Source organism: Glycine soja, chromosome 10 (assembly GCF_004193775.1).
Source record: "Glycine soja cultivar W05 chromosome 10, ASM419377v2, whole genome shotgun sequence".
In the NCBI taxonomy this organism is placed as follows: Eukaryota; Viridiplantae; Streptophyta; class Magnoliopsida; order Fabales; family Fabaceae; genus Glycine; species Glycine soja.
Genome location: NC_041011.1, coordinates 6,352,626 through 6,367,046, shown reverse-complemented (window position 1 = coordinate 6,367,046; position 14,421 = coordinate 6,352,626). Strand labels below are relative to the sequence as shown.

The 14,421-nt window shown below is 36.0% G+C and overlaps 2 protein-coding genes across 2 annotated transcripts; one reads left to right on the top strand and one right to left on the bottom strand.

Annotated features, from left to right (window-relative positions):
- Window positions 1-3,177: 3,177 nt before the first annotated feature.
- LOC114370100 (leucine-rich repeat receptor-like protein kinase PXC1) lies at window positions 3,178-6,686 on the top strand. Its single transcript, XM_028327382.1, has 2 exons — window positions 3,178-4,790; window positions 5,663-6,686. The coding sequence occupies exons 1-2, from the start codon at window positions 3,266-3,268 to the stop codon at window positions 6,343-6,345; spliced, it is 2,208 nt and encodes a 735-aa protein (XP_028183183.1). The 5' UTR covers window positions 3,178-3,265; the 3' UTR covers window positions 6,346-6,686.
- A 428-nt stretch (window positions 6,687-7,114) lies between these two features.
- On the bottom strand, window positions 7,115-12,257 carry LOC114372534. The gene is made up of 7 exons (XM_028330140.1): window positions 11,274-12,257; window positions 9,766-9,910; window positions 9,576-9,629; window positions 9,401-9,492; window positions 8,241-8,476; window positions 7,916-8,086; window positions 7,115-7,579 (listed from the first exon to the last, which is right to left on the bottom strand). The coding sequence occupies exons 1-7, from the start codon at window positions 11,969-11,971 to the stop codon at window positions 7,482-7,484; spliced, it is 1,494 nt and encodes a 497-aa protein (XP_028185941.1). The 5' UTR covers window positions 11,972-12,257; the 3' UTR covers window positions 7,115-7,481.
- Between the last annotated feature and the right edge of the window lie 2,164 nt (window positions 12,258-14,421).

The following is a 14,421-nucleotide window of genomic DNA, read 5'->3' as shown; positions in this document are numbered from 1 at the left end:
CACAGCTTTTGCTTTCACCTAAGTAGAATGTTCTTAATCTAAAACTGTGTTCTTGGCCAATTTTCCAATATGATAAAAAGCAATTGAAGGAAACAAACACAGATTTTGATTCCCTACAGCCACTGCATGCAGTACCGTGGTGCTTTTTCAAGTTTTGCTGACTCAGTGAGTGATTGGGGCAAATGTTTTAGATTTGGAGCGCCAATCAAGCCTTCAATCTCTGCTGCTTTATCTTTCTTTTTGCTTTTGCAAGTTCAATGGGCCAAAGCATGGTGTCATTGTAATGCTAGCAATGAAAAAAAGCTGAAACATTTCCCTCACTTTTGGGGGGAATGCATTAGTGCATTAAAAATTACACATTGGTGGATGATGCTCCCATGGAGCAGTAGTGTAGTGTATCTGTAGCACCCATCAGTATAAATTTCTTTTTTTGTTAAAAATGAGATGAATTGGAAGTTTTTAGAGATTATTCAATAACAAAATTCTCGCATAAGTAATGGAAATTTAAACTAATAAGTTTTTGTACAATATGAGTTCAATTCTTTATGGTGGATCAACTTTATTGACTATTAATATATAACTTTGTTCTAACTCTCTTCTTTTGAGTAAATAAGAGTATTTCTTTTAAGAAAAATAAATGACTAAATAAATAGTCAATTCTATTTTTGAAAATGGAGGAAAATGACTAAAAGATTGAAGTATCCCAAATTTATAATTTTAAGAAACTATCTGGTCACTTTTTTTCCTTCAAAGGCCAAATTAGGTCTGGTGGTTATTTTCAAGAATTGTGCGTTTATTCAAAAATAAAAGGCGATATTCTTTTGGAAATACTAAACCACTATAAAATATTATATCAATTCTTGTTGGGCAATTTCAACTATTAGTTTGCCTGTAGTGTATTTGGCTTTGGTGCGTTTGAATTAAATAGCCATGACAATTTTCCTCATTACGTTTAAAATTCAGTCATGTTCCTTGTTTGTATTTGGCATGCATGTATAATGTATTGAATTCGATCACTTCAAGGGTTGTTGTTGTGAGAAAAACTTTGCTTGTTTTTATTACATAAAGTGGGGAACTCTTTTCCTTCCACGACATAGAAAACAAGAGCAGCAAGCAAATCAAATAATGAACCACTCTCCTTTGTTGAAAGCCTCAAAAAGTTTGCCAACTAAAATAAATCATTTTCATTTGGGGGTTAAATATATCAGCAGTGATTAGTGAAAGTTGCACAAATTAATTAAATCGACACAGTCCATGCCTTAGTGGTTCACAGCTCAACAACACAGATAATTGTGGACCATTAGACTTCAAAATTTTCCTTTTCTCCACCAGAATATTTCAAAAAACAAACAAATTATTGCAATTAATTAAAGATGATTACAAGAGATATAAAATGAGTTAGGTGTTTAAGAAAAAAGGGAAGGAAGGAAAGATCCATGAATTTTATCTCTACTAACAAAAAAATTTAATAATTTACATTTATCCTAAAAAAATATATATAACCACTAAAATGTTGCATGAGATCTTTTCTTATGGCCCAAAATAGTGTGTGCAAATTAGTCCTTAGTAGTATATATACATATATGCTTGCAATGATGCTTTTGATAAGATTCTAATAAATATGAATATACCAACTCTTGGTGTCTAGCTAGCTATCCCTCTAAATGTCAAAATTTTCGTTGACTGTTGACAATCACCTTGAAACAATTCATCATAAATAACTGTAGGTTGACTTTTGTTTTTTCTACCTTTTATTTTTCTTCTCAAGACGTTCATAATATTGCCGCCCCTGTTCGTAAAATTAATTTCCTAATTAATAAAGGCATGCAGAACCAGTTCTCTTAAGTCACGAGGACCACACGTATCCACGTACAGTTATATAATTTTTTGATAAGGCAACTATTTTTTGGATAAGAAAACTGAAAATTAAATTAAGTGTGTATTATGTGAGAATCAAATTCAAATTTTATCTACAAATTTAATATATATTATTAATTAAACTATAATTATTAAGTATAACTAAAGTGTTGAGATTATAATTAACAATTTTGCTTATATAATATGGTCTCTAGTCCTTATTATAAGTAGTGTAACACTTGTTGCTTATAATAAGTACTAGAGGTGGTATATTACTTAAAAAGTGAGTAGGATGCAGTTATTGCTGAAATGAAAATAAATTATCATGATTGTCATTTAATTGTTTTTTATTATATAACCTTCTTCAATAGTGGAGTTCAAATTCAAAAGTCCTGCAGCATCAAGTTGTGTATATTAATAATTACTTAATGTATATGAATTATAATCGTATTGCATGACAAATTGATATAATGTACAGCCATTGTACTCTTTATAGCTATAATTCGTTCATACCTACCTATTTATATTTTAAATTTATTCTTGCGCGTGTTACTGTTTCATTTAAAAGTCAAATTGAAAATACGGTTTGAGATCTCTTAACACAAGTGAAGAGTGAAGACACGTAGTGCTGTCGGATAGAACAAAGCAGTGGCCACCCTTTTGCTGAAAACCAGCATATCCTGAATTATTTTCAAATTGACACATAAAAGTGTTCGAGCAAACCATCAATTTCATCTTGAAGTATTATTCTCTTTACTTAAGTAACTTTAGAAATATTAAAAATCATGTTAATTAGTCTTTTAAATATTGAAAAAAAAAACTTTTAAATTAATTTCTGAATTTTACTAAAATACATGAAGTTAGGAACTAAACCAATAGATATCCAAAATTTCAAGAATTATTTGAATAGCTTTATTACTTTTAAGAGTTACTTAAGGGAGTAATAGTTTGAGGAGGAAATCGGTATTTTGTTCAGAAAGGCTCCAAGTTCGTGATCTAGGCTATGGAATCTCACCACATTACGCCACAATAACACAGCAAAAAAGTACATCATTTTTGTTAACTGAAGTTAATAAAGTACCGGTGGCACATTAAAACAATCAATAAAGGAAGAAAGTATACAACAAATCCATTCATAGTATAAATCATTATTTGTTCAAGCGGCATCATTCTGTTACTAAATTCGTCCTATAGCACTTTATAAAAAAAAAAATCGTCCTATAACATTGAAGAAGATTAACATTGGGGCCATTCTTCTATTCTATAGTATTATAAAGATTCGGCAGGGACAATATTTTCAGATCTCAAGGATCAAGAAGCCCAACACAACACATATTTCTCTTCTTTTCCCCTTTTTCAGAACAGACCAAGAAAAAGAAAAAGCAAATAAAAGTGATCAGGTTTGCTTATGAGATCTTTTTCTTTAGAGCAATGGACAACAGCAATCATTCACACAACCATTCCCTACCTTTATATTGTTTCAATTTGTTTGCACTTCCCGCCTCATAGACAACAAAGGAAAAATATGAACTTGGCTCCTCTTCATCATCTTCATCACATGATGATGAAGCATTACCATGTCTTGTTCATGTTTTTATTTTTCTTACCGATTTTCACGTTAAGTCTCCACCACAATGACACTCATGCACTTACACTTTTCCGTCGCCAAAGTGACCTACATGGCTACCTTCTTTCAAATTGGACAGGCGGCGATGCTTGTATCGCCGCCTGGCGCGGCGTTCTTTGTTCTCCGAATGGCCGTGTCACCGCCCTCTCCCTCCCTTCCCTCAACCTCCGTGGAGCCCTAGACCCTCTCACTCCCCTCACCCACCTCCGCCTCCTCAACCTCCACGACAACCGCTTAAACGACACCATTTCGCTGTTATTCTCCAATTGCACCAACCTCCAACTCCTCTACCTCAGCAGCAACGACTTCTCCGGTGAGATCCCGCCGGAGATATCCTCCCTAAAATCCCTCCTCCGCCTTGACCTCTCCGACAACAACCTTCGCGGCAAGGTTGATGTGATATCAAACTTAACACAACTCATAACACTAAAACTCCAGAACAACCTTCTCTCTGGCGAAATCCCCGACCTTTCATCCTCCATGAAGAACCTCAAAGAACTCAACATGACAAACAACGAGTTCTACGGTCACTTACCATCCCCCATGCTGAAGAAATTCAGTTCCACGACGTTCTCTGGTAACGAGGGGTTGTGCGGTGCAACACCATTACCAGGTTGCTCTTTCACCACAACCCCTCCTAAGGATAATGGTAATAATAACAACAATGAAAAGGAACCGTCGTCTCAGACAACGGTTCCTTCAAACCCTAGCTCCTTCCCTGAGACAAGTGTGATAGCTCGTCCAGGGAAAGAGCAACGACACAGGGGTTTGAGTCCTGGCGCCATCGTGGCCATGGTGGTCGCGAATTGCGTGGCACTGCTCGTGGTGACGTCGTTTGTGGTGGCGCATTGCTGTGCTAGAGGGAGGGGTTCGAGCTTGGTGGGGAGTGGAGAGAGCTATGGGAAGAGGAAGAGTGGGAGCAGCTACAATGGGAGTGAGAAGAAGGTGTATGGTGGTGGTGAGAGTGATGGAACCAATGGAACTAATAGGAGTAGGCTTGTGTTTTTTGATCGGAGGAGTGAGTTTGAGTTGGAGGATTTGCTTCGAGCTTCGGCGGAGATGCTTGGGAAGGGGAGTTTGGGGACAGTTTATAGGGCGGTGCTTAATGATGGGTGCATTGTGGCAGTGAAGAGGCTCAAGGATGCGAACCCTTGTGCAAGGCATGAGTTTGAGCAGTATATGGATGTGATTGGGAAGCTTAAGCATTCTAATGTTGTGAGACTCAAGGCTTATTACTATGCCAAGGAGGAAAAGCTTCTTGTCTATGATTATCTCTCCAATGGATGCTTGCATGCTCTTCTTCATGGTTAGTCACTCTTCTCAATTAATTAATCTCTTGGTATCGCTTCCACAGAGTCAAAAGAAATGAAATTGAGAAGAAATATTTAAATTATGCAAGTATGAGACTACTAAATTTTTGAAAGTTTTCTCTCATTTCTCTTCCTTTCTTCACCAACCAAATGGACCCTTAGTCCGTGTTTAGGTTCATGTTAAAATACCAACTCAGGTGAGACTTTAGCTAAATGTTTGGATCTGTATGTTGAAACAAACATTCTGCATTCTGTATTTTGAAACAAACACTCTGGATTTGGTCACAAGCTACTCTTAGCATGATCTACCTTATTAAATTCATTCCAAACACACACTCTATGTAGCTAGAACATTTTTCTGCATTTGACATGAAAAGGACAAAATTTAGATATTTTCTTGGCTACTTTTAGTACCATTCATTGGAGATTTGGAGTTTTATCTTAATAATTTGCCTCGATCTTCAATACAATCATTTACTGTTAAGATTATAGAGAATAGCTCCAAAAAAAGTAAGGAATTCCATTTACATTTTGTCCCAAAACGTGCGACTAAAATACACTAAATATTTAGTCCCACTTTAATACCAAAATAGGCGTTCAAACACGCACACTGCATATTTGGTCTCACTTTGAGTTAATTAAGTGACCTTTGCATTGCATAGAAAAACTTATACTGGATTTTGCTTACCTTAAAATCGATTTTAACTAAAACTAATTTCACTCAAAACCAACTTTAAGAAGTTGAAACACATATTATGCACTACATGTTTGGATCACATCCCAAACCATTGTTTGACAATATAAACTTCAGTGATTTAGTTTTTAATTTCTCTTTCATTATGTGTTTGTTGGATATTGATCATCACAGGGAACCGTGGTCCGGGAAGAATTCCATTGGATTGGACTACAAGAATAAGCTTGGTGTTAGGAGCAGCAAGAGGTCTAGCCAAGATTCATGCAGAGTACAGTGCAGCCAAAGTGCCTCACGGGAATGTGAAATCCTCCAACGTTCTTCTAGACAAGAACGGTGTTGCATGCATCTCAGACTTCGGGTTATCACTCCTCCTAAACCCGGTTCACGCCATTACACGGTTGGGAGGGTATAGAGCCCCGGAACAGGAACAGAACAAGAGGCTATCTCAGCAGGCTGACGTATACAGTTTTGGAGTATTGTTGTTGGAGGTTCTCACAGGAAGAGCTCCTTCATTGCAATACCCTTCACCGGCTCGTCCCCGAATGGAGGAAGAGCCGGAGCAGGCTACGGTGGACCTTCCAAAATGGGTTCGGTCGGTGGTGAGGGAAGAGTGGACTGCAGAGGTGTTTGATCAGGAGCTGTTGCGCTACAAGAACATTGAGGAAGAACTTGTGTCCATGCTGCATGTAGGGTTGGCTTGTGTGGCAGCGCAACCGGAGAAGAGGCCTACCATGGAGGAAGTTGTGAAGATGATTGAGGAGATCAGGGTGGAGCAATCACCTCTTGGGGAGGACTATGACGAATCGCGTCATTCACTTTCGCCTTCCATTCCCACCACTGAAGATGGTCTAGCTTAGGAGTAATATAATGTTGAATATTGGTGTCTGGTATATATAAGATTAATTCATGTCATGTTTTGTAGTTACCTCCTGTCTCCTCTTCTAGTTTGCATTGTCTAAATGCACATTACTCATTGGCGTTGTTAAGTGGTCTTTATAAAATTTGAGTTTTTGTGGAATTTCATTGTTGAACGTAGCACAAATCTGAATGATTTGACCTTGAACCTGAGCATAGAATAAGTACTACTGTGTAGTTGAATTGTATAATGTACATTTGGAGTTTACATCAGTGGACTGTCTTGATAAGAACACTGAATCAGCAATTATGAATTGGGTAACACACTTCAATGACATTGTCATTCATGTGCGACCCTGAAATCATGGAATCGTGTTAGTATCATCAATATGCTTAAAACTGCTGTCAAAAGTTAGGCATGCGACATACGATTTCGATGGAAGTTCATGATAAATTTAACCGCATGCCAGAAATAGCTTGCAACTCACAACTACTGAATAACTTTCTAGACAAAAGAGCACACATTCCGTGTTGAGATGAAATATTTAAGGCAAGATAAAGTCTTCAACTATTTCTAGGAAATCTCATTTTAATTATAAAATGAAATAGCTCACTTAGTAGAGCTAAAAGACATGTTATGGAAGTGCGTGAATTCAAATTTTGCAATGCACCTCCTTGTTTCATGAGATTTAGTAGGTTCTCCTTGAACCAAAATAAAAGTTACTTTTTTTCGTCTACTGAACTAAGGGAAAATGACTAGTACAGTTGCAATGATAAATAAAGTTTTTTTTTTAAAAGGAATAATAAATAAAGTTGAATTACTCTATCTGTTTACATTCACTAACAAAGGATGACTACTGCTAATACATTACTATGCTACAATTCATCTAGGAATAATATACAAAAGCATTTTTTTTCTTTTTTACATAAACTTATTAAAAGTACAACAACCACCTAAAATTAGTGATAGGGAATTTGTGATTACAGTTCCAAAGTACAATTTCCACTAACTTGGCCACACGCTGAATCTGTCAAGATTTTATATTTTATTCTTCAAGAATCTCAGTCATGGCCAATATCCCACTCAACTTGATGGCTCCGGTGCGACTAATAATAATTGAATTGGATGAATTAACTGTTAGCTTATTGCTCCAGTTTGGTCAATTAGTGTGCCAACTTGTTCTCCACACAAAGCTTTTGAGATGTTCCCAGGCTCCAGTAGATTAAAAACCACAACTGTACAAGTAAATGGCCAAAGAAATTCATCAAATAAAATATCCTCTTTGTCGGTTACTTCAATATCAGTTTATAAAACTAATGCTGAATACTCATAAACCTCAACATAAAAGCAAAAATGATAACTCTAGGAAAACCACGACTAAGCACCATCGAGGAATTTTCTTGCATAGACAGTGCCTAGTGGTTTAAGCATGCAATCAGGACTGTTTAGGATCCACTGCAAGGCACACATCATAATGGCTGCGCATTTGTATTGTCTATGCAAGAATACCTACAGCACTAAAACCTAAAACACGCTCTCGTAATAGGGACCAAATGCAACAACTTACTAACCAGGAATAGCATTTTCCTCACAGAATGTCAGCGCTGACATATCCATAGAGGTGACACCTCTTGAACCTAGCTCTCTGAAGGATATGTGCTCAAAAGTGAAATTGTTGTCTCGTGAGTTGCAGTCGTATACACCATCTACATTAGTACCCTTTAGAACTGCTTCAGCATTAACTGCAAGATACAAGGAGATATTGCTGATGCTTGCAAAAACAAAAACCCAAAACAAAGATACATGTGTTGTCCCTTTGCATAAACTAAAGATAAGGTGGGGGAAAAAAGGTAATTAGAAATTGTTTAAAAAAAACAAAATAGGACAGCAGCATACGCTCTGAAGCACGAAGAGCTGCAGCTATGTCGGTTGAGAAAAGAGGAGTGCCAGCACCAAAACCAATGCCACCAAATATAACAACCCTTCCTTTCTCAAGATGTCTGATGGCCCGCTGCCTATTGTATGGTTCAGCAAACTCCTGCATGGCAACTGAAGTTTGTACACGAGTCTGAACACCCATCTTCTCTAGAGTCGATTGGAGCAATATTGAATTCATCACAGTTGCCATCATGCTGGCATATTCAAGTTCAAGAAAACAGTAGTTATTTGTTTAGGTCAATGTTTTAAAGAAACGTAGAAATGATAACGAAAGTAAATCACTTTGAAAGATAATATATTAACCAGCAAGATGAAAAAGATCTTATGGTAACATAAGTACATAAGCAATGAAGTAATGGCCATGAAGGTATCAAGAAGATACTTGCCAGAGCACAATAGGATGTCTCAAAGTTAAAGCATCAAAAGACATTCATGTTTTCCAAGAAAAAGAAACACAGAAATCAAATATAAAAGTAACATAAGTTGAAAGCTTAAACTGATAGGAAAGAAATAACTGTCATATATATTTCAATATAAATTTATTCATCATAGATCAAAAACTTCCCAAAATTTGAATATGCAACTAAATGTCAGAAGTGAAACTCTAGAAAGGGGAAGAATGGGTTAATGCAAATTATCGGCTGAGGCACATACAGTTGAAAGAGAAAATTAGCATAGACAAAACACAGGACAGATAAATTCTCCTGGTGATTCTATCCACACCCCATTTTACAGTTCCACCCAGATCTTCAAATATCACATTTCCAATTTAGTTTTTTAAAGTGAGGAGAATCTTTGTCTTCTTTGTAGTCTTATGACCCAGACAAGGTAAGTGCTCTACAATGCCACTACCAATATACCTTACAACTGATACAAGTCAAATCAGAGTTCACTCCCCAGCTGTGGCCTTCTCCAGCACTACAACCTAGGTACTTTCTATCCCACTTCACAACTTAAATATATCTTCTTCTTTTGGACTATCCATTTGTGATCAGGATGTGGATGGTTGCACTGATACCTAAATCTATTTTTCCATTTATTTTCTTTGCGATTGATCTCTAGTAAAATTAGAATGGCGTAGATAGAACTTGCATAGAAATTCTAGTGATTAACCTTACCCAACTTGGTACGCAGTACATCTTTCTAAACCTGTCACATTTACCCAAGCCTCTCCAGAGAAGAAATTACGACCTCCAACAACAATTGCCACCTGAAATATCACAAGATGCTTCAGTTAAACTGAAAATGGTAGCAGAATAACAGACTCCAGAAAACAATCAAGAGAACTGATACCTCCACACCAAGGCGGGAAGCTATGGCAACTTCTCTTGAAACTAACATTGCCACCTGATAATTAATTAAACAAACAAATGGAATGAGTGTTGTCAAAACATCCAGATGACAATTAGGAACTTGGTATAAAGAGGTCATGAGTCGAACAATTTTATCAAACTTCACACATATGTGTATCCAAACCACAAACCTTAGGGTCAATATTGCAGGTATCAGATCCAGTAAGAGCTGCCCCACTAATTTTGAGGACTACCCTCCGCCATCTACTGTTTGACAATGCTTTGGACTTCATGCTATTTGCTGGACCTCCAGTGCTGGGTGTTGCCACTCCATATCTATACATAGAATAGGGGAATGCTCAATATTCACATGACAGGTAAAGGAAAGAGATAAATACTTAATATTTAATGTGATTTAACATAAAATACTCCAAATAATGACAACACAATCAATTTGCTACACCATCTTAGTAACACCACCTGTCATTATAATATCCATGTGATTTGTGATCCAGAAGTGTACCAGTGAAGATAGCATTAGATTATTTGCAACGACACTAAAGAGAACTTCAAATTTTCAGCACCAGTAAAACCCATAGATCTATATTTATTCCAAAATCCTATTCTAAACCCAAACTTATACATAAATACCATGACAAAAAGCCAATACCATTTAATACTAAGATTCTACAAACTATAACGTGCACACCAGTACTAATAAAAAGTTATTAAGTTTTTCATCATTCCATGTTGCAACCATCTACATAAATTAAGTACAAGGATAAGCAAGGTACTCAAATCGCAAACAAAATGGACAAATCCTCTTGACATAAAGCACACTCAAACGTAACGTAACAATACATGAATTAATTTACTAATGGATGCTACATCGAGATAATAAGGCACTAAGAAAATGACTAAAGTAACGCCATAACCGTTTTAAGTTCCCATGAGATTTGTAAACTAGAAGTGTGCCAGTGAAGACAGCATGACACTTGTAAAAATTAAGGACAAGGATAAGCAAGTACTCAGATCACAAACAAAATAGACAAATCCTCTGTTGACATAAAGCACAGTGAAATGTAACGTTACAATACATGTAATAATTTACCGATGAATGCTAGATCCAGATAATAACACACTACAGATAACAATTAACGTAATGCCATAACCGTTTTAACTTTTAAGTTCCCATGTGACTTGTAAACTAGAAGAATGCCAGTGAATAAAGCATGACACTTGTTAAAATGAAGCAATACCTCTGGAGAAAACAAGTTCTCAGATTCAGACAAAACCAAAGATCCATTATTTATTCCAATAACCAATTCTAAAGTATAAACTTGCCCACGAATAACATCACAAAAACCTACCATGAACCATCACATAAAAAAAAAAAAGCAAACGTTTTACTAACCATAACATGCTGCACAGTTGTACTGCAAAGCAATGTCATAAAGCTTTACAATATTCCACAATCTTCAAGCATCTCGAGTGAATTAAAGTATTTATGATGTGGTAGATTAGGCAAGAAATATAGCAAACCAGAATCAGAAAACAAATAAACAAATCCTCAGGCAAATATAATACCACAATAATTATTAAACAAATCACCAAAATGTCAAGTGTGAACTACTAGAACTTGCATGCAAATGCAACAACACAATTATCAAACATTATCACGGTGCTGAGTGCCGAATACCTTTTCGATTGCCGGGGCGAAGTTCCGGCTGAAATGACCGCTTTATCCTCGTCGGAGAACTTCGCCGGGAGAGAATTTCCGACGATCTGTTCCAATTGCTTGAACCAAGGCCAGTGGCTGGTGGAAATGCAGCCACTGCTCATTCTGTGTCGCTCCAATTTGTACCTCTTCTTTAGGTTATCGACCTTGTTTTTACACTGTTCAACGCTCTTTGATTGATTCTCGCACCGTTCGCTCACCACCGCCGCAACCTCCTCCCAATCCCTTCCCCTCAGGTTCCCCCGGTTCAACTGCGTGAACTTCTCCGTGTACGCCTCGAGGAGGCACACAATCGCCGTGTCGCTCCACTCCTCCCGGTCCTTGCGGTACTCGGCGCCGCCGGATACGGCGCCGACGCCGTTCGACGGAGCCGTCGTCTTAGATCTCTTGTTGTTGAATCCGTACGAGGCGGCTCCCTCGCCGATCTCGTCGCGCTCCTTGCGCTTCTCGCCGTCGTCGTCTTCGTCGAAGGGGTTGGAGAAGTCCTCGGCGTCGTCGTCTGCGGCGGCGGCGGGTTTAGGCGGCACGGAGGAGGCGGAGGCGACGGAGACGGCGGAGGGGGAGAAGTGATGGTGGTGCGGCGCGTAGGGCTGGTGGAGGTGGTGGTGGGTGTCATCGCGGAGGAGAGAGAAGTCATCGTCGTCGTCGCAAGAGGCCATGAAGGGGAGGACGTTACGGCGTCGTCGGGGACGTTAGGGAAAGAGAATGGGGCGTTGAGATTGAGAGAAAATGTGTGTGGGAGGGTTTGACGGAGCGTGCCTTCCGTGAGTGGGTCTCGTATCTGCCGTCACGCGTGGTGACGGTCCCGTTAAGTGACAAGAGCGAGTGCGTTCTACGCGCTTTTGCTAGTCCTTCTCGAGTGGGGGAGATTCGGACCTGATGCTGGTGACGGGCCATGCTCAATGGGCCAACGTTTCTTCAGTTTGATATTAAATAAAATAAAATTAAAATGCAATTTTTCTCTTTTTTTTATTTTAATCTGTAATATTGGTTTTTTTATTTTTTAATTAAAATATTTTGTTCTTATTTAAAAAAAAAAATCTGCAGTTTTAGTTTTCCTATTTATTAATGGACACATTTTATTCCTCATTTTTTAAAAAATTTTGTAATTTTAATCTTTTTTCAATTTTAGATTTGACTATATATTTTTTAATTTTTTTTAATAAATTAAGTTTGTTGGAAAATAAATATTTATTATGTGTATAATAAATAAATATGTCACTCAGTGTTTATATAGATTAATGTTTGAAATTAGTCATAATGATTAAAAGTGTGATTTTTTTAAGTGAAAGATAAAATATCTTGATTAAAAAATGAAGGATTAAAATTATAAACTTTTTAAAAATGGGATAAAATATCTTAATTAAAAATAAGGAGACTAAAATCTCAAGTTTGAGAAAATAAGAAGACGAAAATTAATTTTATTAAAAAAATACTATTTTTTAAATAAATAAACATACATGTGTATTCCCTTCGTAATTTTTTAATAAAAAACTTATTACTTGAAGATTAAAATTACTTCACATCTTTCATATTTTTTATGGTGTTAAATTTATTTGGATTAAAATGTTAATAATCAAGTAGTGATAGATAATAGTTGTTACAAGCCCAACATATATAAAAGGTAACATTATTCGTACAAATGATCATCTTATTTCAAATGACAAGAGAGTCTAGTTCAGTTGATTAAATACACTATATGAGTTGTTGTTAATTTTTTTACATTATCGTCCCAAAATGTTGAACCAATCTAAAATAAATAACCAAGGAATAAGATTTTCAATATGTGATTACAAATAATAAAGTATTAAATAAGGTATGCATTTTTTTTACATATCATCACTATGAACAAATATTTACTAACTTGAGTATCAAAATATCTTATACAAGTACTCATTTTCCATATAGTTTTACCCTTGCCACCAAAAAAGCTCAAATTTCTCCCAAGATATCAACTTAGTCAATTTCCCTCAAGACATTAGCTTAATCTATTTCGAATAGAACATCAACTTAGTCCATTTTAGACAAATCATTACATTTTTTTTAAGAGGTCATTACATTAACTTAGTTTATCATAAACACATTGGTTAGTCCATCTCGAGCCAAACAATAAGTTACCTATATTAGTTCAATTTTCAAGCTTATGAATTTTGACTCCAAGATCTTATTACTTAACTAAGTTGTGTTTAATATTATCAATTATGTTCTCTTTTGTCAATTTTTAAGACTCCTTTTCATTTTAGGTATTAAAGTCCCCTCCTCTTATTTGTAAGATCCTTTTTCTCAATTAACATAGACATTTTCCAAAATTATAAGAATGTTTGTTCTAGAGTTGCATGCTCTCTACAAAATCTATTTAAAAGAAGCACTTTTGTTTTGTTTTGGTAAAATCTCAGTCCACCACTTTATAAATTAAACAATTTTTTAATATTGAATCTCAGTCCATATACAAACTAACCAGCCCTACAAGCCATTTTATCATTGAAATGGCAAATTATTTATGCCCGGTTTGGTTGGTGCAATGGAGAGAGAGAGGCAGGCATAAAAAGAAATGAAGCATAGTAATTTGGTAGAGTATGTTTGTGAGATAAATAAAGTTGAATGAGTAGATCTCGTTTTGCAAATTTTAGCCTTCACATTTGATGTCACTTTACCCATTTGGAACCTTTTGTTACTCCAAGGTAATCAATTTTTACAATTCAATGATACATTATGCCTTTCATTTGAAACCTTTTGTCACTTGACTATAATCGAATATTTTTATGTCTTAAACAACTAAATACATATATTTTGATTGATTATATATTAATTTTAGCCAACTATAATTGGTAAGAAACCTTCCACGTTACAAGACATAATAGTATCGATTTTCACAATTCAATAATAGATCATGCCTTTCATTTGAAACCTTTTGTCACTTGACTATAGTCAATTATTTTAATGTTACGAATGATTAAATACATATATTTTAAATTTTTAATTGATTATGTATTAATTTTAATCAACTATATTTGGTAAGAAACCTCACACATTTCAAGCTATACTAGTGTTTTTATAAGTTTATTAAATTCTCTCCTCTCATTTCATTCAAACCAAACAAACTTGTCAT

Excerpts from the sequence above, each read along its gene's own strand:
- LOC114370100 (XM_028327382.1), top strand. The coding sequence starts at position 3,266 with ATGAGATCTTTTTCTTTAGAGCAATGGACAACAGCAATCATTCACACA. Across the intron at positions 4,791-5,662 it reads CTTGCATGCTCTTCTTCATG|GGAACCGTGGTCCGGGAAGA; the intron begins GTTAGTCACTCT and ends TGATCATCACAG.
- LOC114372534 (XM_028330140.1), bottom strand. The coding sequence starts at position 11,971 with ATGGCCTCTTGCGACGACGACGATGACTTCTCTCTCCTCCGCGATGAC. Across the intron at positions 8,087-8,240 it reads AGCTCTTCGTGCTTCAGAGC|TTAATGCTGAAGCAGTTCTA; the intron begins GTATGCTGCTGT and ends TGTATCTTGCAG. Across the intron at positions 7,580-7,915 it reads TGAGGAAAATGCTATTCCTG|TTGTGGTTTTTAATCTACTG; the intron begins GTTAGTAAGTTG and ends TTACTTGTACAG.